The sequence below is a fragment of the Saimiri boliviensis genome, chromosome 14 (assembly GCF_048565385.1).
Source record: "Saimiri boliviensis isolate mSaiBol1 chromosome 14, mSaiBol1.pri, whole genome shotgun sequence".
Taxonomy (NCBI): Eukaryota; Metazoa; Chordata; class Mammalia; order Primates; family Cebidae; genus Saimiri; species Saimiri boliviensis.
The window spans coordinates 5,901,569-5,928,738 of NC_133462.1; the positions used below are offsets into that span (position 1 = coordinate 5,901,569).

General features: G+C 46.7%; 1 protein-coding gene and 1 pseudogene across 5 annotated transcripts in view; one reads left to right on the forward strand and one right to left on the reverse strand.

Moving 5' to 3' along the window:
* Positions 1-27,170, reverse strand: part of LOC120360113 (uncharacterized) — a 35,121-nt gene that overhangs the window by 5,721 nt on the left and 2,230 nt on the right. For 2 of the 5 annotated variants that reach the window (XR_012513637.1, XM_039466622.2), the window contains exons 1-3: positions 22,457-22,559; positions 14,739-14,820; positions 11,330-11,456 (exon numbers count right to left, since the gene is read on the reverse strand). The exons of 1 other annotated variant lie outside the window; for it this stretch is intronic. Coding sequence is in view for 2 of the 4 variants with exons in the window: in XM_039466622.2 (XP_039322556.1) it covers positions 11,330-11,456; positions 14,739-14,753 (142 nt within the window). In the remaining 2 variants the exon portion in view is untranslated. Of the gene's footprint in view, positions 1-10,041; positions 10,158-11,329; positions 11,457-14,738; positions 14,821-22,456; positions 22,560-27,170 lie in introns of those variants that run through there. 2 more of the 5 variants (XM_074385566.1, XM_074385565.1) reach the window with 2 other exon arrangements.
* Positions 25,907-26,508, forward strand: LOC120362772 (large ribosomal subunit protein uL11-like; annotated as a pseudogene).

Below are 27,170 nucleotides of genomic sequence, written 5' to 3' on the forward strand. Positions count from 1 at the left end.
ACATCTACAAGATGGAAACGCCAACAGGTTTCCAATTCAGTACAAATGGTCAACAATAACTGAAATGTGTAAACAGGACACAAAGAACAACTCTTAAACTTCCCAACGAGATCTTCAAAGTATAGCAACACAAAAGGAATAAGATTCTTTAATAAAGGACAAAGTGAGCCAGGCATGGTGGCAAGCACCTGTAATCCCAGCAACTCGGGAGGCTAAGGCAGGAGAATCACTTGAAGCGGGGAGGTGGAGGCTGCAGTGAGCTGAGATCACGCCATTGTACTACAGAGTAAGACTCCATCTCAAAATAAAAGAAAAAAATCAATAAAGAAATAATTAAGGGCAATTACATGTACCTCAAATCATTTTTTTTTTTTTTAAATGAGATGGAGTTTCGCTCTTGTTACCCAGGCTGGAGTGCAATGGCGCGATCTCGGCTCACCGCAACCTCTGCCTCCTGGGTTCAGGCAATTCTCCTGCCTCAGCCTCCTGAGTAGCTGGGATTACAGGCATGCGCCACCATGCCCAGCTAATTTTTTGTATTTTTAGTAGAGATGGGGTTTCACCATGTGGACCAGGATGGTCTCAATCTCTCGACCTCGTGATCCACCCGCCTCGGCCTCCCAAAGTGCTGGGATTACAGGCTTGAGCCACCGCGCCCGGCAAATCATTTTTACAGAAGGCTATTTTCTTTTTTTTTTTTTTTTTGAGATGGAGTTTCACTCTTGTTACCCAAGCTGGAGTGCAATGGCGCGATCTCGGCTCACCGCAACCTCCGCCTCCTAGGTTCAGGCAATTCTCCTGCCTCAGCCTCCCGAGTAGCTGGGATTACAGGCACGCGCCACCATGCCCAGCTAATTTTTTGTATTTTCAGTAGAGACGGGGTTTCACCGTGTTAACCAGGATGGTCTCGATCTCCTGACCTCGTGATCCACCCGCCTCAGCCTCCCAAAATGCTGGGATTACAGGCTTGAGCCACCGCTCCCGGCTCTTTTGTTTTTTGAGACGGAGTTTCCCTCTTGTTACCCAGGCTGGAGTGCAATGGCACGATCTCGGCTCACTGCAACCTCCGCCTCCTGGGTTCAGGCAATTCTCCTGCCTCTGCCTCATGGGTAGCTGGGATTACAGGCACCCGCCACCATGCCCAGCTAATTTTTTTAGTATTTTTAGTCGAGACGGGGTTTCACCATGTTGACCAGGATGGTCTCGATCTCTTGACCTTGTGATCCACCCGCCTCGGCCTCCCAAAGTGCTGGGACTACAGGCTTGAGCCACCGCACCCAGCCTGCCTATTTTCAATATCATGAAAAACACTAACAGGGCACAAACATATGTAAACCTAAAGTAAGGAGTAGTTTTCCACTGTGATTCTAAAGTGTACAGCAGTTTGCAAAAAACACATTACCATCATATCAATGAAGAGAAAACTATATATTCTTCAAATATATAGCATGTTTACTGTACAAGAATAAATGCTAAAGGACCATACAATACACTACATTGGTAAATAATCCACAATAAGCTCATGTCAGCATAACAAAAACCAGTGGAAATTCTGTATTGTCAAACAATCATTGCACTAAGAAGATCTCAGGAGGCTGATGCACAAGAATTACTTGAACCCAAGAGGCAGAGGATGCAGTGAGCCGAGATGGCATCACTGACCTTCAGTCTAAGCAACAAAGTGAGAAAGCAAGCAAACAAGCAAGCAAGCAAGCAAGAAATGTTAACACACTATTTTTCTGATAAGGTCATAAAATTACCTATATTCACACAAAGCACTCACTTTGTGACTTTAACAAAAATTTCTTGGTGGTGGAGGTGGGATTCAAAAGAATAAAAACAGCAACAATAACAATTTCTGATATTTTTATTTTTTTGAGACAAAGTCTCTCCCTTTAGTCCAGACTGGAGCACAATGCTGCAATCTAGGCTCACTGCAACCTCCACCTCCTGGGATGAAACAATTCTCTGATCTCAGCCTCAGTAGGTGAGATTACAGGTATGCACCACCACGCCCAGCTAATTTTTCTATTTTTATTAGAGATGATGTTTTGTCATGTTGGCCTGCCTGGTCTTGAACACCTGACCCGAGGTCATGGACCCGCCTCGGCCTCCAAAATTGCTGGGATTACAGGCTTGAGCCACTACACCTGGCCAAGTTATGCACATTTAAAGTTTACTATGCTAAAACTTTGAGAAGTTTAACATACCTCCAATAATGAATTCCACCCGAAATATCTACTCAACACACTTCAGTTCTTCATACAGAAGGGAATCCACACTAACATGGTTGTCATATTCACATTGTAATCACTAAGTGAAACCACTTAGATGTTTAGTGAAAACTCAATGTTGAAAACTACTTAAAGTACTAACAATGGCTGGGCACGGCAGCTCGCAAGTGTAACGCCAGCACTCTGGAAAGCCGAGGAAGGTAAGTCACTTGAGATCAGGAGTTACAGTCCAGCCTGGACAACACGGTGAAACCCCATCCCTATTAAAAACACAAAAATCAGTTTGGCATGGTGGTAGGCGCCTGTAGTCCCAGCTATTCAGGAAGCTGGGGAAAAAAATGGTTTCATCCGGGAGGCGGACGATGCAGTCAGCCAAGATTGCACCACTGCACTGTAGCCTGGGCGACAGACTGAGACTCGGTCATAAAAGAAAAAGTCAATGAAAAGAAAGTAAAGAGTATCTACACGAAACAGCAATTAAACACAAAAAGTAGTCAATGAGAAATGAAGAACAACAACAAAAAAAGCCCTACAAAAATTAAACAGTAAGGTCTTCTCCATCAGTCATACATCAACTGTAAATATTCAACAGCACTCAGAAGGCAAAGACTGGCTGAATCAACAGGAACGAACTACATTTTGTCCACAGAAGACTCCTACTAGCCCTAAGGACACACACACGCTACAGTTTAAAAAATAGCAACGAGGCCGGGCGCGGTGGCTCAAGCCTGTAATCCCAGCACTTTGGGAGGCCGAGGCGGGTGGATCACAAGGTCGAGAGATCGAGACCAACCTGGTCAACATGGTGAAACCCCGTCTCTACTAATAATACAAAAAATTAGCTGGGTATGGTGGCACATGCCTGTAATCCCAGCTACTCAGGAGGCTGAGGCAGGAGAATTGCCTGAACCCAGGAGGCGGAGGTTGCGGTGAGCCGAGATCGTGCCATTGCACTCCAGCCTGGGTAACAAGAGCGAAACTCCGTCTCAAAAAAAAAAAAAAAAAAAAAAAAAAAAAAAAAAAAATAGCAACGAGCCGCGCGCTGGGGCTCAAGCCTGTAATCCCAGCACTTTGGGAGGCCGAGGTGGGTGGATCACGAGGTCGAGAGATCGAGATCATCCTGGTCAACATGGTGAAACCCCGTCTCTACTAAAAGTGCAAAAAATTAGCTGGGCGTGGTGGCACGTGCCTGTAATCTCAGCTACTCAGGAGGCTGAGGCAGGAGAATTGCCTGAGCCCAGGAGGCGGAGGTTGCGGTGAGCCGAGATCGCGCCATTGCACTCCAGCCTGGGTAACAAGGGCAAAACTCCGTCTCAAAAAAAAAAAAAAGAAAAAAAATAGCAACGAATAATTAGGTATACGGGCTTATAATCCCAGCAACTCAGGAGGCTGAGGAGGATCTCTTGAGCCCAGGAGATCAAGACCAACTTTAACAACACAGCCAGACACTGCCTCTAAAAAAATATATTAGCCCATCATCGGGCACTATGGTTCACACCTGTAATTACAGCACTTTGGGAGGCCAAGGCAGGTGAATCATTACATCAGGAGTTCAAGGCCAGCCTGGCCAAGATGGTCAAACCCTGTTTGTCTCCCTCTCTCTCTCTCAATAATGGATAAAACCACAGGACAGCTGGGCTGGGCGCAGTGGCTCATGCCTGTAATCCCAGCAATTTGGGAGGCCATGGCAGGTGGATCACCTGAGGTGGGGAATTTGAGATCTGCCTGGCCAAAATGGGAGAAACCCCCTGTCTACTAAAAATACAGAAAATTAGCCGGGCATGGTGGAGCATGTGTGTAATCCCAGCCTCATGCAAGGCTAAGGCAAGAGAACTGCTTGAACCCGGAAGGAGGTGGTCATGAGCTGAGATTGCACCGTTGTACTCCAGCCTTAGTAACAAGAGTAAAACTCCACCTAAAACTGCCCTCCTCAGGGAAAAAAAAAAAAAAAAAAGCTGATCAATAAAAAAGTAGAGGGAGGCAGGGCCAGTGACTCAAGTCTGTAATCCTACCACTTTCGGAGGTCAGGAGTTCAAGGTCAGCCTGGCCAACATGGTGACACCCTGTTTCCAGTAAAAATACAAAACCTTTAGCCTGGTATGGTGGCGGGCACCTGTAATCCCAGCGACTCAGGAGCCTGAGGCAGGAGAGTCGCTTGAAGCAGAGGCGAAGGTTGCATTGAGCTGAGAGCACGCCACTGCATTCCACCCTGGGCAACACAGCAAGGCTCCATGTCAACAAAATAAAAATACAAAAAACTTAAAAATGGTCGAAGTGCCAATTTCGCGATGTTGTGCCAGGTGTAAATCATACCCAAAAGCCTTGTCACAAACCTCACATTTGTACGGGGTTTCTGTGCAGTATGAATTCTCCAATGTCTTTCAAGGTTTGAACTGCGACTGAAAACATTGTCACATTCTTCACATTTGTAAGCTTTTTCTCCAGTATGAAGTCTACAATAACGTACAAGGTGTGATTTTGGATTAAAACCCTTGCCACATTCATTACATTTGCAGGGTTTCTCTCCAGTATGAAGTCTTTGATGACATGCAAGGTTTCCTTTTTGATTGAAATGCTTGCCACCTTCATTCAACTCATAAGGTTTCTTTCCAGAATGAAGACTATGATGACATGCAAGTTTCCATGGTTGATTAAAAACCTTGCCACACTCATACTTGGAAGGTTTCCCACTAGTGTGACATCTACAATCTACTTCTGATTAAAGACGTTGCCACATATATCACATTCATATTGTTTCTCTCCTAAATGGATGATCTGATGTTTCCGTAGGAGTGAGCTACAATTAAGGGCTCTGCCACTCTCCTGACATCGGAAAGGTTGTTCTCTCATGTTTACTTCCTGTTGTGGTGTGAGTAATGAAGAATGGAGGAAATTATCACGGTTATTAGAAATACGGGATTTGGGCCGGGCGCGGTGGCTCAAGCCTTTAATCCCAGCACTTTGGGAGGCCGAGGCGGGTGGATCACGAGGTCGAGAGATCGAAACCATCCTGGTCAACATAGTGAAACCCCGTCTCTACTAAAAATACAAAAAATTAGCTGGGCATGGTGGCACATGCCTGTAATCCCAGCTACTCAGGAGGCTGAGGCAGGAGAATTGCCTGAACCCAGGAGGTGGAGGTTGCGGTGAGCCGAGATCGCGCCATTGCACTCCAGCCTGGGTAACAAGAGCGAAACTCCGTCTCAAAAAAAAAAAAAAAAGAAATACGGGATTTGGACCTACAAAAAATTTTTGGGGATGTTGAAACAAAGGAATTATCGTTTACAGATTTCTCCACTTGATTCCCAATTTTTGCATTCAGTCTGAAATACATGCAGTTCAGGCAGACGCAAATGAAAGCTTAATCTAAGCTCATCTTTAATAGGCTTGTTTCCAGTATGCTTTTGATCAGATCTGTCTGTACTACCAGTGAACTTTTTGATTTTTGTCATGGGTGCTTCATGGCCATTTCTTTCATCTTCTGGCCACTGAAACTCAAAGTCTGCTGGGTGCAGTGGCTCACGCCTGTAATCCTAGCACTTTGGGAGGCCGAGGTGGGTGGATCACCTAAGGTCAGGAGTTCAACACCAGCCTGGCCATCATGGTGAAACCCCATCTTTACATTAAAAAAAAAAAAAAAGCCGGGCGCGGTGGCTCAAGCCTGTAATCCCAGCACTTTGGGAGGCTGAGGCGGGTGGATCACGAGGTCGAGAGATCGAGACCATCCTGGTCAACATGGTGAAACCCCGTCTCTACTAAAAATACAAAAAATTAGCTGGGCATAGTGGCGCCTGCCTGTAATCCCAGCTACTCGGGAGGCTGAGGCAGGAGAATTGCCTGAGCCCAGGAGGCGGAGGTTGCGGTGAGCCGAGATCGTGCCATTGCACTCCAGCCTGGGTAACAAGAGTGAAACTCCGTCTCAAAAAAAAAAAAAAAAAAAAAAAAAAAAAAAAAAAAAAGCCGGGCGCGGTGGCTCAAGCCTGTAATCCCAGCACTTTGGGAGGGAGGCTGAGGTGGGTGGATCACGAGGTCAAGAGGTCCAGACCATCCTGGTCAACATGGTGAAACCCCATCTCTACTAAAAATACAAAAAACTAGGTGGGCGTGGTGGTGCGTGCCTGTAATCCCAGCTACTTAGGAGGCTGAGGCAGGAGAATTGCCTGCGCCCAGGAGGCGGAGGTTGCGGTGAGCCGAGATCGCGCCATTGCACTCCAGCCTGGGTCACAAGAGCGAAACTCCGTCGCAAAAAAAAAAAAAAAAAAAAAAAAAACACCAAAAAAAAAAAAAAAGAAAAAAAGAAACTCAAAGTCATGAATATCTTTCCCAATTTCCTGGAGGAAAAATCTCCAATGTGACGACTTTCATGTCTTTCCAATGACCCTATGTGGAACACTTCTGTATTGCCTGGCCCTGTTGACGAGAACTCCTTCGTCATGCATTTGGAAGAGAAACTTATAAACTGTAAACACGAATAGGTTTCTAATTCAGTACAGATGGTAAAAAATACAGCAATATGTAAATACGACACAAAAAACAATACTTAAACATTCCAAACTTAATCTTCAAAGTTCAGGACCACAAAAGGAGTAAGATTTTTTTTTTTTTTTTGAGATGGAGTTTCGCTCTTGTTACCCAGGCTGGAGTGCAATGGCATGATCACGGCTCACCGCAACCTACGACTCCTGGGTTCAGGCAATTCTCCTGCCTCAGCCTCCTGAGTAGCTGGGATTACAGGCACGCGCCACCATGCGCAGCTAATTTTTTGTATTTTTACTAGAGACGGGGTTTCACCATGTTGACCAGGTTGGTCTCGATCTCTTGACCTTGTGATCCACCCGCCTCGGCCTCCCAAAGTGCTGGGATTACAGGCTTGAGCCACTGCGCCCAGCCAGGAGTAAGATTCTTTAATAAATAAAGGATGATTATATGCACTTCAAATCATTTCCATGGAATCCTATTTCCAATATCATGACAAAACACTAACAGGGCAGCAACATGTGTGAGCCTAAAGTAAGGAGTATTCTTCCACTGTGGTCCTCAAGTGTAAAACAGTTTGCAAAAAACATATCACTGTTTCAACAATGAAGATAAAAACATATCTTCATATTTATAGTACATTTACTGTATGCAAATAAATGTTAACAGACTGTACAATATAGTGTATTGGTAAATTCACAACAAGCTAATGTAAGGATAACCAAATTCAATGGAAATTCTGCATAGTCAAACAATCATAGCACTGAGAAGATAAGAAAAGATTATAAAAAATAGCCAGGCGTGGTAGACTGCACCTGGAGTCCCAGCTACTAGAAAGGCTGAAACCACAGGCACAAGAATCACCTGCACCCACAAAGCAGAGTTGCAGTCAGCGGAGGTCACAGTACGGCACTCCAGCCTGGGCGACAAAGTAAGACTCCATTTAAGAAAAAAAAGAAAAAAAAAAAAGGAAATATTAATATAGTATTTTTCTAAATAAATATCATAAAGATACCTATATCCATGCAGAACAGGCACTTTGTAAAATTTTCTTAAAAACATTTTGTATTTTTATTTTTTCAAGAGGCAGTCTCACTGTGTCACCCACGCTGGAGTGCAATTATGTGATCTTGGCTCACTGCAATCTCCACCTCCAAGGTTGAAATGATCTTCCTGCCACAGCCTCCTGAGTACCTGGGATTACAGGCACACACCACCATGCCTGGCTAACTTTTATATTGTTAATAGAGATGGGATTTCACCATGTTAGCCATGCGGGTCTCGAACCCCTGACCTTAAGTAATCCACCCGCCTGGGCCTCTCAAAGTTCTGGATTACGGCCGGGCGCGGCGGCTCAAGCCTGTAATCCCAGCACTTTGGGAAGCCGAGGCGGGTGGATCACGAGGTCAAGAGATCGAGACACCATCCTGGTGAACATGGTGAAACCCCGTCTCTACTAAAAATACAAAAAATTAGCTGGGCATGGTGGCACGTGCCTGTAATCCCAGCTACTCAGGAGGTTGAGGCAGGAGAATTGCTTGAACCCAGGAGGCGGAGGTTGCGGTGAGCTGAGATCGCGCCATTGCACTCCAGCCTGGGTAACAAGAGCGAAACTCCGTCTCAAAAAAAAAAAAAAAAAAGTTCTGGATTACAAACATGAGCCACTACAAGCAGTAGCACTTTGTGACACTAATGAGTGGAATGTGTCAGTTACACTACATACCACATTCCGAAAAGCTGTAGGGAAAACCATAAAAATTAATAAAATATTCTAATCAGTGATAAAACGAGAAAGCAAATAAAGTGCATTTAGAAAGCCTACAGAGCTCTAGACTCACTTAAGAGAGATGCCACAGCTTCTACTTCCAGCGCACAATAGAAGAACTGAAATACGTGTTAAGATCACTACCTTCTGATGAATGAGGTCAAGAAAATACAGAGCATTATAAAAAAATAAGAATTAGCCGGGCACGGTGGCTCAAGCCTGTAATCCCAGCACTTTGGGAGGCCGAGGCGGGTGGATCACGAGGTCAAGAGATCGAGACCATCCTGGTCAACATGGTGAAACCCCGTCTCTACTAAAAATACAAAAAATTAGCTGGGCATGGTGGCGCGTGCCTGTAATCCCAGCTACTCAGGAGGCTGAGGCAGGAGAATTGCCTGAACCCAGGAGGCAGATGTTGCAGTGAGCCGAGATCGTGCCATTGCACTCCAGCCTGGGTAACAAGAGCGAAACTCCGTCTCAAAAAAAAAAAAAAAAAAAGAATTGACTAAAGTCCGAGTGTGGTGCCTCAGGACTGTAATCCCACCACTTCAGGAGGCCAAGGCAGGCAGTTCACCAGCTCACGAGTTCAAGACCAGCCTGGCCAACATGGCAAAACCCCGTCTATACTAAAAATACAAAAAAATTAGCTGGGTGTCATAATCAGCACCTGTCATCCCAGCTACTCGGGTGGCTGAGGCAGGAGAATCATTTGAACCTGGGAGGCAAAGGTTGCAGTGAGCTGAGATTGGGACATTGCAGTCCAGCTGGAGCAACACGGTGAGACTCTGTCTCAAAAAACAAAGAAACAAAAAAACTTTACCAGGGTAAGGACAACACATAAATGAAAAAAAAAAGAGTTGACTAACGGGTTTTATCATGGGTTGGAGGATGCAATTATGCTGTCACAACTACAGTTATTTAACACAGGCAGGCAATACAGGAATTCTATATATATGCATGGCCCTTAGTTATCTAGTTCATTAAGCATAAAATATAAAACATGAATATACTGGGAAAATCTGTAAACTGAGATCAGAAAAGAAAAACATTGTATAAAACAAATTGCACAGGCCGGGCGCGGTGGCTCAAGCTTGTAATCCCAGCACTTTGGGAGGCCAAGGCGGGTGGATCACGAGGTCGAGAGATCGAGACCATCCTGATCAACATGGTGAAACCCCGTCTCTACTAAAAATACAAGAAATTAGCTGGGCATGGTGGCGCGTGCCTGTAATCCCAGCTACTCAGGAGGCTGAGGCAGGAGAATTGCCTGAACCCAGGAGGCGGAGGTTGCGGTGAGCCGAGATCGCGCCATTGCACTCCAGCCTGGGTAACAAGAGCGAAACACCGTCTCAAAAAAAAAACAAAAAAACAAATTGCACAATAAAAACATAAGAAATACAATGCTGCATTAACAAGTAGAGGGATAAGTCAGGGCAAAGAGAGATGCCCATTCAGAGATCTTAGGATTTAAACTTTTCTTTTGCTACAGAATTCTCCCACTTGTAGACTGTTTCCCCACACACTATTTAAAGGTGCAGTGTTTACTCTGCCCATCTCAGCTCTTACCTGTCATTACACCTGTAATACATTCCCACTCATCTGGAATATTTTTTACTATTTTCACTTCACTTTCCACAGTCCACAGCTCTTTCACTGGCTCCAGCATTGAGATAACAGGTCAGAAAGAGTCTCCTGCTTATAAAAAGAAAGGGACGGCAGGAGGGGTGGCTGATGCCTGTAACTGCAGCATTTTGGGAGGCCGAGGCACGTGGATCACCTGAGGTCAGGAGTTCGAGACCAGCTGACCAATATGAAGAATTCGGGCTCTGCTAATAACACAAAATTAGCCGGGCATGGTAACACAGGCCTGTAATTCAGGCTACTTGGGAGGCTGAGGCAGGAGAATCGTTTGAACTTGGGAGATGGAGGAAACAGTGAGCCGAGATCACACGATTGCACTCCAGCCTAGGCAACGAGAGAAAAACTCTGTCTCAAAATAAAAAAAAAGAAGGAAGGAAGGAAGGAAGGAAGGAAGGGAGGGAGGGAGGGAGGGAGGGAGGAGGGAAGGGATATGCTAGAGTTTTTCTAGAGTCCCAGCCCTACATTTCAGGAGGAAAGGACACATTACAGATGGATCGAGGAAAGTATTTCACAAATTCCTCCACTGACTGCCTCCTTCTAAATGCTTAGGGAGCATTATAATACATGAACATTAAGCTGTCTTCCAAAAACTATTGAATCAAAACCACAGGAGTAGCAAACAGGGAACTGGTTCTCTGTTTTTTGCTTTGCTTTTTTTTTTTTTTTTAATATCATTTCTAAATATTAAGCGACAGGGTTTAACCATGTGAGCCAGGATGGTCATGATCTATCCACCTCGGCCTCCCAAAGTGCTGGGATTAAGGTGTGAGCCACCAAGCGTGGCCTGAACTAGATATCTTTCATGTCCGCCAGAAGGTTTTGTTTTTGTTTTCTGAGACAGAGTCTTGCTCTCTCCCATGGGCTGGAGTGCAGTGGTACGATCTCAGCTCACTGCATTCTTGGCCTCCCAGGTTAAAGCGATTCTCCTTCCGCAGCCTTTCTAGTAGCTGGGATTTCAGGCATGCGCCATCACTTTCAGCTAATTTTCATATTTTTAGTAGAGACGGGCTGGTCTCAAACTCCTGACCTGAAGTCATCCACAAGCCTCAGCCTCACAAAGTGCTGGCATCACAGGCGTGAGTCAATGCACCCAGCCTGCCATAAGGTTTGCGCCTACTTTAGTTCTGGAACCCCCACTCAGGTATCACGAAGGATGCACAACATCTAAATATACAAGGGCACGTCCCCGCTTCTGGAGGGAAGTTGTCCTCACCCAGGGAGACCAGGTTCCTGTAGTTCTCCAGCATCACGTCCCTGTATAAAGTCCTCTGAGCAGGGTCCAGGCATCTCCACTCCTCCTCAGAGAATTCTATAGCCACATCACTGAATGTCAATGGACCCTGAAATAAAACCACATTTTAACCACATGGTTATGGGAGGTGTTCTTATCTTTACAGAGAATGAGAAGAGCAGAGAGCTGAAAGGATGGATGTAATGTAGGGAATGTTCTGAGAAATGGAGAAAGCGATTTTTCATCACATTATTTCTTCCTGGTTGTGTTTATTCCACGTTTTGAAGCAGTCATGATACCCTCTCAGTACGAATTTCTTATATTTGTGGAAACGACAACACACACACACACACACACACACACACACACACAAATTAATGCAGCATTCCTGCTATAGAAAGATTAGAAACTTTTCTTTGGGTAGAGATGGGGTTTCACCATATTGGTCTGCCTGGTCTTGAACTCCTGACCTCAGGCGATTCACCTGTCTCTGCCTCCCAAAGTGCTGGGATTACAGGAATGAGCCACCACGCCCAGCTGGTTAGACACTTTCATTGACACACCAAGTCACATTCAGTATCTAGATGAGACAGAGCATGAGTGATGTTTTCAGAGATGACAATGTCCACAGTGAAAGATCAGAAACTGAAATTCAGACAGGCACTGTGGCACAGGCATGTAATCCCAGCATTTGGGAGGCCAAGGCTGGTGGATCACCTGAGGTCAGTCAGGAGTTCAAGACCAGCCTGGAAAACATGGTGAAACCGTGTTTCTCCTAAAAATAAAAAATGGTGCCGGGCGTGGTGGCTCAAGCCTGTAATCTCAGCACTTTGGGAGGCCGAGGCGGGTGGATCACGAGGTCAAGAGATCGAGACCATCCTGGTCAACATGCTGAAACCCCGTCTCTACTAAAAATACAAAAATTAGCTGGGCATGGTGGCGCGTGCCTGTAGTCCCAGCTACTCAGGAGGCTGAGGCAGGAGAATTGCCTGAACCCAGGAGGCGGAGGTTGCGGTGAGCCGAGATCGCGCCATTGCACTCCAGCCTGGATAACAAGCGTGAAACTCTGTCTCAAAAAAAAATAAAAATAAAAAATAAAAATAAATAAAAAATGAGCCCTGCATGGTTGCCGCCATGTGTATGCCAGCTACCTGCGAGGCTGAGGCAGGATTATCGCTTGAACCTTAGTGATGGAGTTTGCAGTGAGCAGAAATCATACCATTATACTCCAGCCTGGGCAACAAGAGCACAACACATTCCCAAAAAATATAGCAAATCAGTAATAACTATGGGTATGAGGTTTAATGGAGGAGTGATGAAATAATCTGTATAACAAACCACAAATGACATGAGTCATTGATCATTATCAAACTGTCCTAATTACAGTAATAGCAATAACTAACATCTTTGATCACTTCCCATGTGCTAAACACTGTTCTAAGTGCTTCCCATGTCCTCAGCAATAAACTAAACACACCGTTCCACAAGGAAAGATCTGTCCTTAAAGAGAACAGCCTCACACGCACGCTAGGAAACTTGCAACAAATCAAATGTCATCACAAGCATCTGAATCCAGAAGTCGGGATTCAGCTTTGAATATAACCACCTAAATAACAGACACATCTTCAAATCGACATTGACAGAGATTTATCTTGTGGAGAGAAGTGAGAGAAGTTCAAGGTTGAGAACATGCAGCATCGAAAAAGGTCACTGAATATTCACACAGGTGTGCATGCAACCCTTTATCATCCTTATCTTTTTTTTTTTTTGAGACAGAGTTTTGCTCTAGTTACCCAGGCTGGAGTGCAATGGCGCGATCTTGGCTCACTGCAACCTCCGCCTCCTGGGTTCAGGCAATTCTCCTGCCTCAGCCTCCTGAGTAGCTGGGATTACAGGCACGTGCCACGATGCCCAGCTAACGTCTTATCTTTTTTTTACTTTTGAGACTGATTTTCACTCTATGGCTGTAGCTGGAGTGTGGTGGTGAAATATGGGCTTACTGCAATCCCTGACATTCAGGTTCAAGCAATTCTCTTGCCTCAGCCTCCCAAGTAGCTGGGATTCTAGGTTCCTGCCATAGTGCCCAGAAGACAGACAGACAGACAGGCAGACACACAGACACACACACACATTTTTTTTGAGACAGAGTCTTGCTCTGCCACCAGGCTGGAGTGCAGTGGTGCGTTCTCAGCTCAATGCAATTCTGAATCTTTGGTTACAGTTCTCCTGCCTCAGCCTACCAAGTAGCTGGGATTACAGGCATACACCCTAATGCCCCGTAGTACCAGCTACTTAGGAGGCTGAGGCAAAAGGATCGCTTCTAACCAGGAGGCAAAGGTTGAAGTGGGCTGAGATCACAGCACTGCACTCCAGGCTGGGTGACAGAGTGAGACTCCATCTGAAATAAACACAGACACATATACATACAATTAGCTGCATGTGGTAAAATATGCCTGTCATTCTATCATTTTGGGAGGCTAAAGTATGGACCACTGGAGCCCAAGACATTGAAGCTGCTGTAAACTCTGGATTGTGCCATTGTACTCCACACCTGCACCGTATAGCCACATAGAGACACCTTCTCTCTGTTTTTGAGACATAGTCTCACTCTGTCGCCCAGGCTGGAGCGCAGTGACATAATCTTGGTTTCCAGTAACCTCCACCTCCTGGGTTCAAGTGGTTCTCCTTTGTCAGCCTCCTGAGTAGCTGAGATTACAGACATGTGCCACCACACCAGCTAACTGTTGTATTTTTAGCAGAGATAGGGTTTCTCCATGTTGGCCAGAGTGATCTCAAACTCCTGACCTCAAGTGATCCAGCTGCCTCAGCCTCGCAAAGTGCTGGTATTATATGCATCAGCCACGACACGAGGACCAACGTCCTATCTCGTAGAAAAAAAAAAAAATTTAGATTCAGAGACATGTTGATCTACTAGTATGGCTTCCACTGCATTACCAAATCAGTTACAAAATATCTCCCCTTACTGGTCTCCTTTTCCAGAATTTACCAGACATCTGTGCACAGTAACCTATGTGTTTCATACGTAGTTTCTCTGATCTCGTCCACAAAGTTCCTACATCCAGATGTGGCCCCTGAACCATCCAGGCTGCCCAGCAGCACTGACATCACGGTGCCCCACCCCGTGTCCATCCAGGTCTGGTGTCAGCCCTTCCCATGACCATGCCCAGTGGAGCCTCTTCTCAGGTTCATGTCACTGGGTCACAGGAGATGGAATCTCAGAGCAGATGACAGGAACCGAGGGAAGGCATGGGTTAGTGCAAGCCAACGTGTCAGACAGGACACTTCAGACTCAGAACAGACTGGCTACTACAATACCTGGCATTTCAGAAAGGAAAGAGACAGATGAATCCACCGAGGAGTGTCACTTTACCTGAGGAAGAGCCATGCCTGGCTCCTTTTCTTGCCTCTTCTGAGCTGCTTCCTCACTTAACCTGAGCCTTTAGAAATCAACCCTGTACGTGAAAAAATTGAAGACTTAACGTTAGAAAAAACTGACTCCTGACTCCTTTCCTGTGATAACACACACAAAGGGGGGGCACCTCACCCTGTAGAAAGACAGGCGTCTGCTGCCCACTGCACCAGAGAATATGCAGAGAGAAGACAGTCCCGCAGGAACACCTGCAACTGTGTGTTTCACCCTGGTCTTCAGATCTCACTCCCCTCCTGGAGAAGCCCCACACACCAGGCAGCAGTGGGGAGCTGGGCTGAATTGAGCTCCTCTTCAGGGCATAGACCCTGCCCTTACCAAACCCCATCCACAGCACAGCCCCTCCCCTCTGTGTGGATCACAGGCTCAGCTCAGTCCTCAGAACTGGGGGACACAGAGCCCTGACCCTCAGTGCTGCTCACAGATTACTATCACCTGGGACACTGCCAGTATTACTGAGGGTGGGTTCCATCCCATCAGAATAAGAATCTCTGGTAAAGCAGAAGAATGTTCCATTTGCAAAATGCCTCTGCACTGGAATGTGAAGCCAGGGCTGAGCTCCACTCAGAGGGGTGAGCCCAGCACAGCCACACGTTCTGGCTCTGATCTGCCCTTCGCGCCTTCTTCTCACCAGGATCCAGACAGTGGATGGCAAAGCCACAGCACTAATCTCAAGAACAGACAGCGTGGACTAGAGGTGGGATGAAATTTGGGCTGCGTGAAAGGAAAATAAAACTTGGGGCCCCAAAATCACTAAGCAAAAGGGAAAAGCCAAGCTGGGATCTGCTTAGGAAAGCAGAATCCCCTTCTATTCAAAGCCACCCCTCTGCTCCCTGACACAGACGTGTATCTGACTGCTGTCTTTGGAAAGGTTCATCAGAAACTCAAAGCGAGGACACAGCACAGGGGCTGACACCTGTAATCCCAACATTTTGGAAGGCCCAGGCAGGCAGATCACTTGAGGTCAAGAGATTGAGACCAGCCTGACCAACATGGAGAAACCACGTCTCTACTAAAAATACAAATACCTGGCTGGGTGAGGTGGCTCATGCCTGTAATCCCAGTACACTGGGATGCTAAGGTATGCAGGTCGCTTGAGGTCAGGAGTTCGAGACCAGCCTCACCACCATGGAGAAACCCCGTATCTACAAAAAATTCAAAAAGTAGCTGCATGTGGTGGGGCGTGCCTGTAGTCCCAGCTACTCAGAAGGCTGAGGAGGGAGAATCGCTTGAACACGAGAGGCGAAGGTTGCAGCGAGGCAAGACTGTGCAACTGCACTCCAGTCTGGGTGACAGTCTCAAAAAAAAAAAGATATATATATTTTTTTTTATTATTTATTTATAAATAAATAAACAAGTATCAGCCAGGCCAGGTGGGGCGTGCCTGTGGTCCCACCTGGGAAACAGTAATAGTGTCTCAAAAAAATAAAAATAAAAGTTAAAGGCCAGGCGCAGTGGCTCACGCCAGTAATCCCAACACTTTGGGAGGCTGAGGCAGACAGATCAGCTGAGGTCAGGAGTTTGAAACCAGCCTGACCAAGATTGAGAAACCCGGTCTCTACTGAAAATACAAAACCAGCCGGGCATGGTGGTACATGCCTGTAACTCCAGGTACTCAAGAGCTGAGGCAGGAGAATCGCTTGAACCCCTGGGGTGGACGTTGTGGTGAGCCAAGAGTTCACCATTGCACTCCAGTTTGGGCAAGAGCAAAACTCTGTCTCAAAAAAAAAAAAAAAAAAATTTAAAACATAAAAATCGGCTGGGCGCGGTGCCTCAAGCCTGTAATCCCAGCACTTTGGGAGGCCGAGGCGGGTGGATCACAAGGTCGAGAGATCAAGACCAACCTGGTCAACATGGTGAAACACCGTCTCTACTAAAAATACAAAAAATTAGCTGGGCATGGTAGCGCGTGCCTGTAATCCCAGCTACTCAGGAGGCTGAGGCAGGAGAATTGCCTGAACCCAGGAGGCGGAGGTTGCGGTGAGCCGAGATCGTGCCATTGCACTCCAGCCTGGGTATCAAGAGCGAAACTCCGTCTCAAAAAAAAAAAAAAAAAAAAACACCATAAAAATCAACTAAAGAAATAAGAGGAAGTAGATAAAAGAAAACTCATTAGAAAATGAGAACAAAAGTACTCTACTTTTTTTTTCTTTTTTTTCTTTTTTTTTTTTTCAGATGGAGTTTTACTTTTACTGGAGTAAAACTTTCACTGGACTCCAGTGCTGGGATTACAGGCTTGAGCCACCGCACCCGGCAAGGTCCCCTCATTTTAATTACTCTTTCCCTCCCTCATTCTGCACCCAGCTCTTTCTCACCTTCTCTCTGTGGGTAATACCCCATATAGGCACCGAGGAATGAGAGCTAATCAGAACCCTGGCACAGTTAGGGCTTGAAGAATATCTCACTTTGTAGTGTTACTACTCAGCTATTTCCTTTTATATAATCCTTTACATAATCATATATTAATTTACAGAATTATGGCTTAAGAAATCCCTTTAAGGCCGGGCGCGGTGGCTCAAGCTTGTAATCCCAGCACTTTGGGAGGCCGAGGCGGGTGGATCACAAGGTCGAGAGATCGAGACCATCCTGGTCAACATGGTGAAACCCCGTCTCTACTAAAAAAATACAAAAAATTAGCTGGGCATGGTGGCACGTGCCTGTAATCCCAGCTACTCAGGAGGCTGAGGCAGGAGAATTGCCTGAACCCAGGAGGCGGAGGTTGCGGTGAGCCGAGATCGCGCCATTGCACTCCAGCCTGGGTAACAAGAGCAAAACTCCGTCTCAAAAAAAAAAAAAGAAATCCCTTTATATAGTCCTCTATATATAATCATGTAATAGTTAATAGTATGAGTGCTTAAAGAATATTTCCCTACATATATACCTATAATTATATTTTAGTTCACAATCGGAGGAATGCCTAGAGTGGACATAGTACAGAGCATGAATTAAGGAATAAGCAGCTTATAATTGGAGGAATGCCTAGAGCAGATGCAGTGAAAAGCATAATTTAAGGGAAAAACAGTCATACCAGGACAAGAATCCATGGCCCAGGAGGCCGCGTTCAGTATCGTAAAGATACCCGCTGTATGGCAGGCTTGGGGTGAGAGCCACTCCTCCTGATAAAGGAGTTGTAGGACCTTGCTCCAGTTCTTGTGGAAGGCTGCCCTCAGACCGGCAATCCACCTTTGTGACTGTGAACTTTATCAGCTCTTCCTACTGTTCTGCTTGAAAAGCACCTTCCCATAGAACCCATTGGAAGCTGCCAGAAGGTGGCAGTAACCCTGACAGCTCTGTCGCTGCTATGTGACTTAAAGCATCCTCCTATAAATCTTCTTAGAAGTAGTTTTCCCATAGATAGAAGTATCGCACACAGTACCGTCTTCACTGCGCATGGCCCACCATGAAGCCTCGGTGACCTAATGGGGGTGGTCCCCTTACTGCACACGGCCCTTGCCTTCATGGGAACGGACCCCTTGCTGTGCACTGTCCACCTCCAGGCCTAGGTGCCCTAATAGGGGTGGACCACTCGTTTTCTTGCTCACGACCCGATCACTATCCTTAAAGATGATTTCACTCACTGCCCTGCCCCCTAACCTACACACAATAAATACTCATGCTTCTGGATATTCGGGGCCTCGCCTGCCTCCGCTTATAGGTGGCGTGGAACCCTAAGCCGGCTGAGTTTTTCTTGTATTTCTGTGTCCTGTCTCTTTATTTCTGGGATCCTTCGCCTCAGCACAGCATCAGTCTCACCCAAGACCCAGTGGGCCCTCAGCCCTGCACTCTCTCCATCTGTTTCCTTCTGCATTTCCCACTGAGTTTCTGCTTATTTTATGCCCCTCTCCTCTCCTGCCCCATTCTTTTTTTGACGTGAGTTTTGCTCTTGTTGCCCAGGCTGCAGTGCAATGGTGCAATCTCGGCTCATTGCGACCTCTGCCTCCTGGGTTCAAGCAATTCTCCTGCCTCAGCTTTCTGCTAAAAAAATAGCTAGGTGTGGTAGCTTGTTTATAATCCCAGTGACTCAGGAGGCTGAGGGAAGAGAATCGCTTGAACCTAGGAGGTGGAGGTTGTGATCAGCCGAGATCGCACCATTGCACTCCAGTCTGGGCAACAAGAGCGAAACTCCGCCTCAAACACACACACACGCAAAAGTACCACGTCGGCCAGGCACGGTGGCTCATCCTGGTAATTGCAGTATTTGAGGAGGAAAAAATGAGACGATACGGCGGCCAGCGGGTGCGATGGCTCACGCCGATAATCCCAGCACTTTGGGATGCCAAGCTGAGTGTATTATCTGAGGTTCGGATTTTGAGACCAGCCTGACCAACATGGAGAAACACTATCTCTACTAAAACTACAAAATTAACCCGTTGTGGTGGCGGGCCCCTGTAATCACAGCCTCTTGGGAGGCTGAGGCAGAAGAATTGCTTGAACCCAGAAAGTTGAGGTTGCAGTGAGCTGAGATCCAGCCACTGCACTCCAGCCTGGGCAACAAGAGCAAAACTCCATCTCAACAAACAAACAAAGAAAAACACAGGAGGATCCTTTAACCCTAGGAGTTTGAGACCAGCCTGGGAAACACAGTCCAACCTCGTTTCTAAAAATAATAATAATTTTAAAAAATACAAAAACGAGCTGGGCTTGGTGGCTCGCCCCGTGGTCCCAGCTACTCGGGAGGCTGAGGTAAGAGGATGGATTGAGTCTAGGAGGTCGACACAGCAGTTAGAGGAGATGACACCCCTGCACCCAGCCTGGGAGTTAGAAGCAGACTGTCTCAAAATAATCATTAATTAATTAATTTAATTAAAAGTATGATGTAATAACAGAAAGTGATTCTTTTCCCACTTCACTGCCCCACTTCCTACCCTACTCTGGGAAAGGGAAGAGTGACTCACAACTGAATAAGTCACTGCCTCTGGCTGCATAGGGATTCCAAGTGGAAGCTAACCTCTGATGTCAAGATTTATAAAAGGTACATGTCCCATAGATAGGAATCTTAAAATTATCAGTCTCCGACCGGGTGCGGTGGTTCAAGCCTGTAATCCCAGCAGTTTGGGAGGCCAAGGCGGGTGGATCACGAGGTCAAGAGATCGAGACCATCCTGGTCAACAAGGTGAAACCCCATCTCTACTAAAAATACAAAAAATTAGCTGGGCATGGTTGTGCGTACCTGTAATCCCAGCTACTGAGGAGGCTGAAGCAGGAGAATTGCCTGAACCCAGGAGGCGAGGTTGCAGTGAGCCGAGATTGTGCCACTGCACTCCAGCCTGGGTAACAAGAACAAAACTCCATTTCAAAAAAAAAAAAAAAAAAAAAAGGGCTGGGTGCGGTGGCTCAAGCCGGTAATCCCAGCACTTTGGGAGGCCGAGACAGGTGGATCACAAGGTCAAGAGATCGAGACCATCCTGGTCAGCATGGTGAAAGCCCGTCTCTACTAAAAATACAAAAAATTAGCTGGGCATGGTGGCGTGTGCCTGTAATCCCAGCTACTCAGGAGGCTGAGGCAGGAGAATTGCTTGAACCCAGGAGGCGGAGGTCGCGGTGAGCCGAGATGGCGCCATTGCACTCCAGCCTGGGTAACAAGAGCGAAACTCCGTCTCACAAAAAAAAAAAATATACATCAGTCTCCTAAAAAGAAAATAATAACTTTTGCCGGGCGCGGTGGCTCAAGCCTGTAATCCCAGCACTTTGGGAGGCTGAGGCGGGTGGATCACGAGGTCAAGAGATCAAGACCAACCTGGTCAACATGGTGAAACCCTATCTCTACTAAAAATACAAAAAATTAGCTGGGCATGGTGGCACGTGCCTGTAATCCCAGCTACTCAGGAGGCTGAGGCAGGAGAATTGCCTGAACCCAGGAGGCGGAGGTTGTGGTGAGCCGAGATCCCGCCATTGCACTCCAGCCTGGGTAACAAGAGCGAAACTCCGTCTCAAAAAAAGAAAAGAAAAGAAAATAATAACTTTTAATAACTTAAAACTTATTTAAGTAGATGATAAACACAGGAGTCAACATGTCACAAGTAATCAGATCCAATCAACTCACCCACTCATCTGTACCCAAAGTCTCCCACCCTGTTTTCCTTCTCAGAGACTGGATCTCACTCTGTTGAGGCATGATGATCTTGCCTCAATGCAGTCTGGACCTCCTGAGCTCAACTAATTCTCCTACCTGGGACTCCGGAGTAGCTGGGATTACAGCTGCGAACCAACACACAAGCTTATTTTTTTTTTTCAGAGATGGGGTCCCACTATGTTGTCCAGGCTGGTCTGGAACTCCTGGACTGAAGCATCCCCTTGCCTCAGTCTCCTGAAGTGCGGGGGTAGGCGGGAGCCACTCTGATCAGCCCCTCTTTCTTCATTACTCTGCTTCCCTCCCTAATTCTGCACATCTCTCTCATTCTCCCCTTCTCTCTCTAGCTCGTTTTCTTTTCTTTTCCCCTGGGATTCTGCTCCTCACTAGTCCCCCTCTCCTCTCCTGCTGTTTATCCTCTTCTCCCTCTATTCCTCCTCTTCCGCCTCTTCTGCTCCGGCCTCACAACTTATTTAACCTCCTATTGCTCCTTCTCCCCAATGGTCCTCAATCTCCCTGTATTTCTGCTGCTGCTTCCATCTCTGAACCTCCTCTACCGTCCCTGTTACACCCCCGTCCCCACTCTCTGGCACCCCACATCCCCAGCTGTCCTCCGTGCTGTGCTTCCCTCTGTTCTCCTTGCCACCAGCACCCTCTGCTCTGTCTGCCCCGGCTCCAAACCCCTCCTCGTCTCCCTCACTCTCCTGAGCCTCCCTCTTTGCTGCCCCATCCCTGCCTTGCTGTCCTTCGTCTCTCTGTACATCTCGCTTTTCTCTACATTTCTCCAGTTGCTTTTCTCCTCCTTTCATTTTTCACTTTTGCTGTCTCTTGGCAAATCCCTCACCCATCATCTACTTTGCCATCTGTTATGGGTGTTTCTTATTCCTCTTTTCTCTGTCTCAGGTTTTCTACTGCTGTCTCCTGATCCCGTGGGCCCCCACAATCACAGGAGAGTTTGAAGTAAGTCGCCTACATCCGGACAAGCACATTTTTACAGGGGCCGGAGCTGGGCAGGCAAGGACACCTCGCGTCACAGGACAGGCCCAGGATACCTCCCCAGCTCGGGCTCAGGGGAAGGAGTGACTGCGGAGGGGAGACCTGGGGAGCGAGCAGCAGGGCCCCTCACGAGGGAGGTGTGGGGGCGACGGCGCCTTAGGACAAGGGTGGGGTCTGCAGGATCCCAGGACCAGGCAGAGGACGTGGCCTGCCCCAGACTGGAGGCGAAGGGCTGCGCTCAGGGGGCGACGAGGGCAAGGGTGGTAGGTGCCCAGGGTGGGGATCCACCTGTCGGGTGAGGATTTTAATAAGCGCGGGGCAGGAGGGGTCAGAGAAAGATTTTGAGCAGGAAAACTACGCGATAGGAAGTGTATACAGTGCCCTGTAACAGAAAAACCGGGGACGGGACAAGCCCGAGGGCGACTTTAAACCAAAAAGGAAGCGACCCCCGGACTCTCATGGAAACGTCTCAATGTGCTCTGGGTCAAGGAAGACAGGTGAGAATCTCCAGGTCTGTGGGGATCCCACGTCCCAGGTACAGAAGCGCCGGGGACCTGGGAAGCGGAGACTTAATACAAGACAGACCGAAACTCACGCGTCCCGGAGGGTCCCTCGTTCCACGCGATCCGCTTCCGGGTTTGGAGAATCTGCGCGCGCAGGACAGAAGCCAGGGCTGGGCGGGGACCGCAGGGAGGTGGGCGGGGCCAGGGACAGGAAGGGGAGGGGCGCCAGGCGGAGAGACCTCGCCCTTCAGCACCGGAAGAGGGCGGGGCCCGCCGACACTTGTGTCTCTCTCAGCCTCGCTCCCAGCGCTTGTTTCTCGCGTTTTGGAGGCGAGACCGGCCGGGTAGGCTGACACGTGAGTCAAAAGCCCTGGAATTGTCTGAAAAGGGGATGCCACGCAGAATGTGAAATGCAAAGCCCTGTCTGGGCGGAAAGTACATTTTCCTGCTGACGCCCGCAGAACAGAAAAGAAATCCTTTCCCTTTCTAGTCTCCATTCACTCGGGAGAGAGAGTCCACCCCGAGCTCAGCTTCAGAGACTTCACAAACGCCACCGCCTGGGAGGCGGGATGGAGTGCTCAGGCCAGGGAAGAGTGAGGTCACCACCTGCTGCTTGACAGAATGTTTCTCTGTTGTCCGGCCTGGAGTGCAGCGGCAAGATCTGGGCTCACTGGGATTATAGGCGTGAGCCTCCGTGCTTGGCCCAAGAAATACTCTTTACTTCACTTTTTAAAGGTTGAAAAAATATAACTGAAAACAAAAACATCTTCCCCCAAATGAGAAATCTCCACGACAATATAGAGAAAGAAGTAACAACCACTTTATCAATAAGGCTTAGACCAGATTACGATGGGAAATAGGCAAATAGCTAAGAGGTTGACAAGAGGCAAGGACGTCCCTTTTCTATACAAGGCATTAAGTACACGTTTTAAAGGTAAACACTAATAAGTCCTCAGGTAAGAGGACATGACAACACCCTTAGTCACACATGTTCGTCCTGGCTCCACTTGGTCATGGAGGTAACCATGTGTGTCAGCTCATTAGCTTCATCCGAGGGAGAGGAAAAAACCCTAACCCATGTCTTTTTGACAAGTGTGAGTTTCACAACATGGTGACAGGCACCCTCTGGTGAGGCTCCTACAATCCAACAGAAACTGATGTCAGTAGTATATAATAAAATTTAGAATATATAAGTATAATTTATGTGAACACAAAGTTTGTAGATAGCCACCTAGAAATATCAACTCCAAATGAATGAGAGCAGCATTCCAAAGTAGAGACGTTAAAGTTTCACAGGCATAGGGAAAGACAGCAGAGTTTTATCAGAATCACCACATTTTCCATTCAAGACCAGTGCATAGGTTGTGGCAACTTGATTGGTTACGGACTGATACACTTTAAGGAAGGTTACTTTATCATTCCACAACAAGGGACAATAAGCCAGGAGCGACTGCTCACACCTGTAATCTCAGCACTTTGGGAGGCTGAGGCAGGTGGATCACCTGAGGTTAGGCGTTCAAGACCAGCCTGATCAACAAGGTGAAACCCCATCTCTACTGAAAATACAAAAGTTAGATGGGAATGGCGGCAGGCAACCATAGTCCCAGCTACTCGGAAGGCTGAGATAGGAAAATTGCTTGAACCCAGGAGGCGAAGGTTACACTGCATTGAGATGGCGCCACTGTACCTCAGCTTGGGCAAGGGAGTGAGCCTCCATCTAAAAAAAGAAAAGAAGGGACAATGCTCCCAGGACATCTTATCTCTGGCGCGGCTTATTCTTACTAATTATTAACAGAAAAACTTTTTTGTTTGCTTGTTTTGAGACAGAGTCTTTCTCGGTCACTCAGGCTTTAGTGCAGTGGCTCCATCTCAGCTCACTGCAACCTCCAACTCTCGATTTCAATCAATTCTCTTACCTTAGCCTCCCGAGCATCTGGATTACAGGCATACATTATCATGCCTGCCTCATTGTTTTCTATTTTTAGTTGAGACGGTGTTTCACCATTTTGGCCAAGCTGTTTTCAAACTCCTGACCTCAAGCGATCCACCCGCCTCGGCCTCTCACAGTGCTAGCATTACAGGTGTGATCTACCACCCTGGGTCCTGACTTTATCATCATGAAATATGAAATTGTCCTTCACCTCTTGTGTGTAGTAGACAGTTCTGCATGCTAACTTTCTTTTTTTATATTTTTCTTTTTTTTTTAAAGATGGGGTTTCACCATGGTGGCCAGGGTGGTCTTGAACTCCTGACCTCAGGTGATTCACCCACCTCAGCTTCCTAAAGTTCTAGGATTACAGGCATGAGCCACCGCACCCTGCTCTACATGCTAACGTTCAGTTTCCGTTATCCACTCAAACAACCCAGGACCTTAGTTTAATACGTTATTCTAATTGTCAGTCCCCGCCGCTAAAGTGTCAAATTCAAGTACAATTTTCTAAAAATACATATTTTTCCATGTTCTTGATGATCCCTTGTACTAGAAAACTCTATTCAAGAGGATATAAAAAGGATTGTAGATATTCAACTGCCATTTATCTCTGAGATGCAAGGATGGGTCCACATGTTCAAGCAAATCAATGTGATTTGTCACTTTAACAGAATGAAGGATAAAAACCCTATCATCTCAATAGATGGAGAAAAAGGAGTCCACAAAATTCAACATCCAGTCATCATAGTAATCCTAAACAAAAAAAATAGAGGTACAAATTTACTGCAACAATGTAAAGACCATCCATGAAAGGACCACATCAGAAATAACCAGTCTGAGAAAACGGAATGCTTCTCTTGCAGGATCTCACATGATACAAGAACGCTTTCACCCCTTCTATTCAATAAATACTGTCTTAGCCAGAGCAATTAAATAGCCAAAAAAATAAAACTCATCCAAATCAGAAAGAAAGAAGGACAATAATATGTATTTGTAAATGACATAATATTCTGTGTAGAAAATCACAGAGTCAACCAAGATACTACTGGAACTAATAAACGCATTCAGTGTATTTGCAGAATACAATTATCAGCACCAAAACTTACGTGAACTTCCATACATTAACAATAAACAATTTTAAAAGAAAATTAAAAAAAAACACTTCTGCCAGGCGCAGTGGCTCAAGCCTCAAGTAATCCCAGAACTTTGGGAGACCAAGGTGGGTGGATCACCAGGTCGAGAGATCGAGACCATCCTGGTCAACATGGTGAAATCCCGTCTCTACTAAAAATACAAAACATTAGCTGGGCATGGTGGCACGTGCCTGTAATCCCAGCTACTCAGGAGGTTGAGGTAGGAGAATTGCCTGAACCCAGGAGGCAAAGGTTTCGGTGAGCTGAGATCGCGCCATTGCACTCCAGCTTGGGTAACAAGAGTGAAACTACGTCTCAAAACCAACCAAGAAACCAAAAAACAAACAAAAAAACACTTCTATTTGTTAGAGAACCTAAAGTAAGAAAGATTTAGGAATAAATGTAAAAAGCTGAGAAATTTGTACCATGAAATCTACAAACATTGATCAAAGTGATTTAAAACATACAACCCGCTTTCGGCTTTCGGCTCGGAGGAGGCCAAGGTGCAACTTTCTTCGGTCGTCCCGAATCCGGGTTCATCCGACACCAGCCGCCTCCACCATGCCGCCGAAGTTCGACCCCAACGAGATCAAAGTCGTATACCTGAGGTGCACTGGGGGTGAAGTCGGTGCTACTTCTGCGCTTGCCCCCAAGATTGGCCCCCTGGGTCTGTCTCCAAAAAAGGTTGGTGATGACATTGCCAAGGCAACGGGTGACTGGAAGGGCCTGAGGATTACAGTGAAACTGACCATTCAGAACAGACAGGCCCAGATTGAGGTGGTGCCTTCTGCCTCTGCCCTGATCATCAAAGCCCTTAAGGAACCACCAAGAGACAGAAAAAACAGAAAAACATTAAACACAGCGGGAATATCACTTTCGATGAGATTGTCAACATTGCTCGACAGATGCGGCACCGATCTTTAGCCAGAGAACTCTCTGAAACCATTAAAGAGATCCTGGGGACTGCCCAGTCTGTGGGCTGTAATGTTGATGGCCGCCACCCTCACGACATCATAGATGACATCAACAGTGGTACTGTGGACTGTCCAGCTAGTTAAGCACAAAGGAAAATATATTTCAATAAATGTCATTTAGCAACTGGTGGAAAAAAATAAATAAATAAAACATACAGCCCGGTGCGGTGGCTCACACCTGTAATCCCCACACTTTGGGAGGCTGAGGTGGGTGGTGCTTTCTCCTGTCTGGCCAGTAGCCCACGTTAAATGAGAAAAGGTATCAACAGTAACATGCACAAAAGAGAGTCTACCAAAGGAGGGAATATGGGTAACATCTATCTACCAAAGAGTGTTAGGACAAAGTCCCCTCGGGTTAACTCCAAAGGAAAGTGGCTGTCGAACTAAAACCTGACAACAAGGACACTGCTGGACAGTACATTTAGCTTGTTTCCAAGTAATGAATAGTTTGTTTTTTAAATTCGCCGCATTAGGATGAGTTACCGCGTGAAAATCAATTACAGAAGGGACTAATGCATCAGCTCTAGCATTGGCTGCTGACAGAGGCCCCGGCAAAGGAGAATGAGAACACATATGAGTAATACAGAAAGGGGAAGATCATGCTTGAAGCGTAGCCTGGAATTGTTTTTTTTTTTTTTCTTTTTGAGACGGAGTTTCGCTCTTGTTACCCAGGCTGGAGTGTAATGGCGCGATCTCGGCTCACCGCAACCTCCGCCTCCTGGGTTCAGGCAATTCTCCTGCCTCAGCCTCCCAAGTAGCTGGGATTACA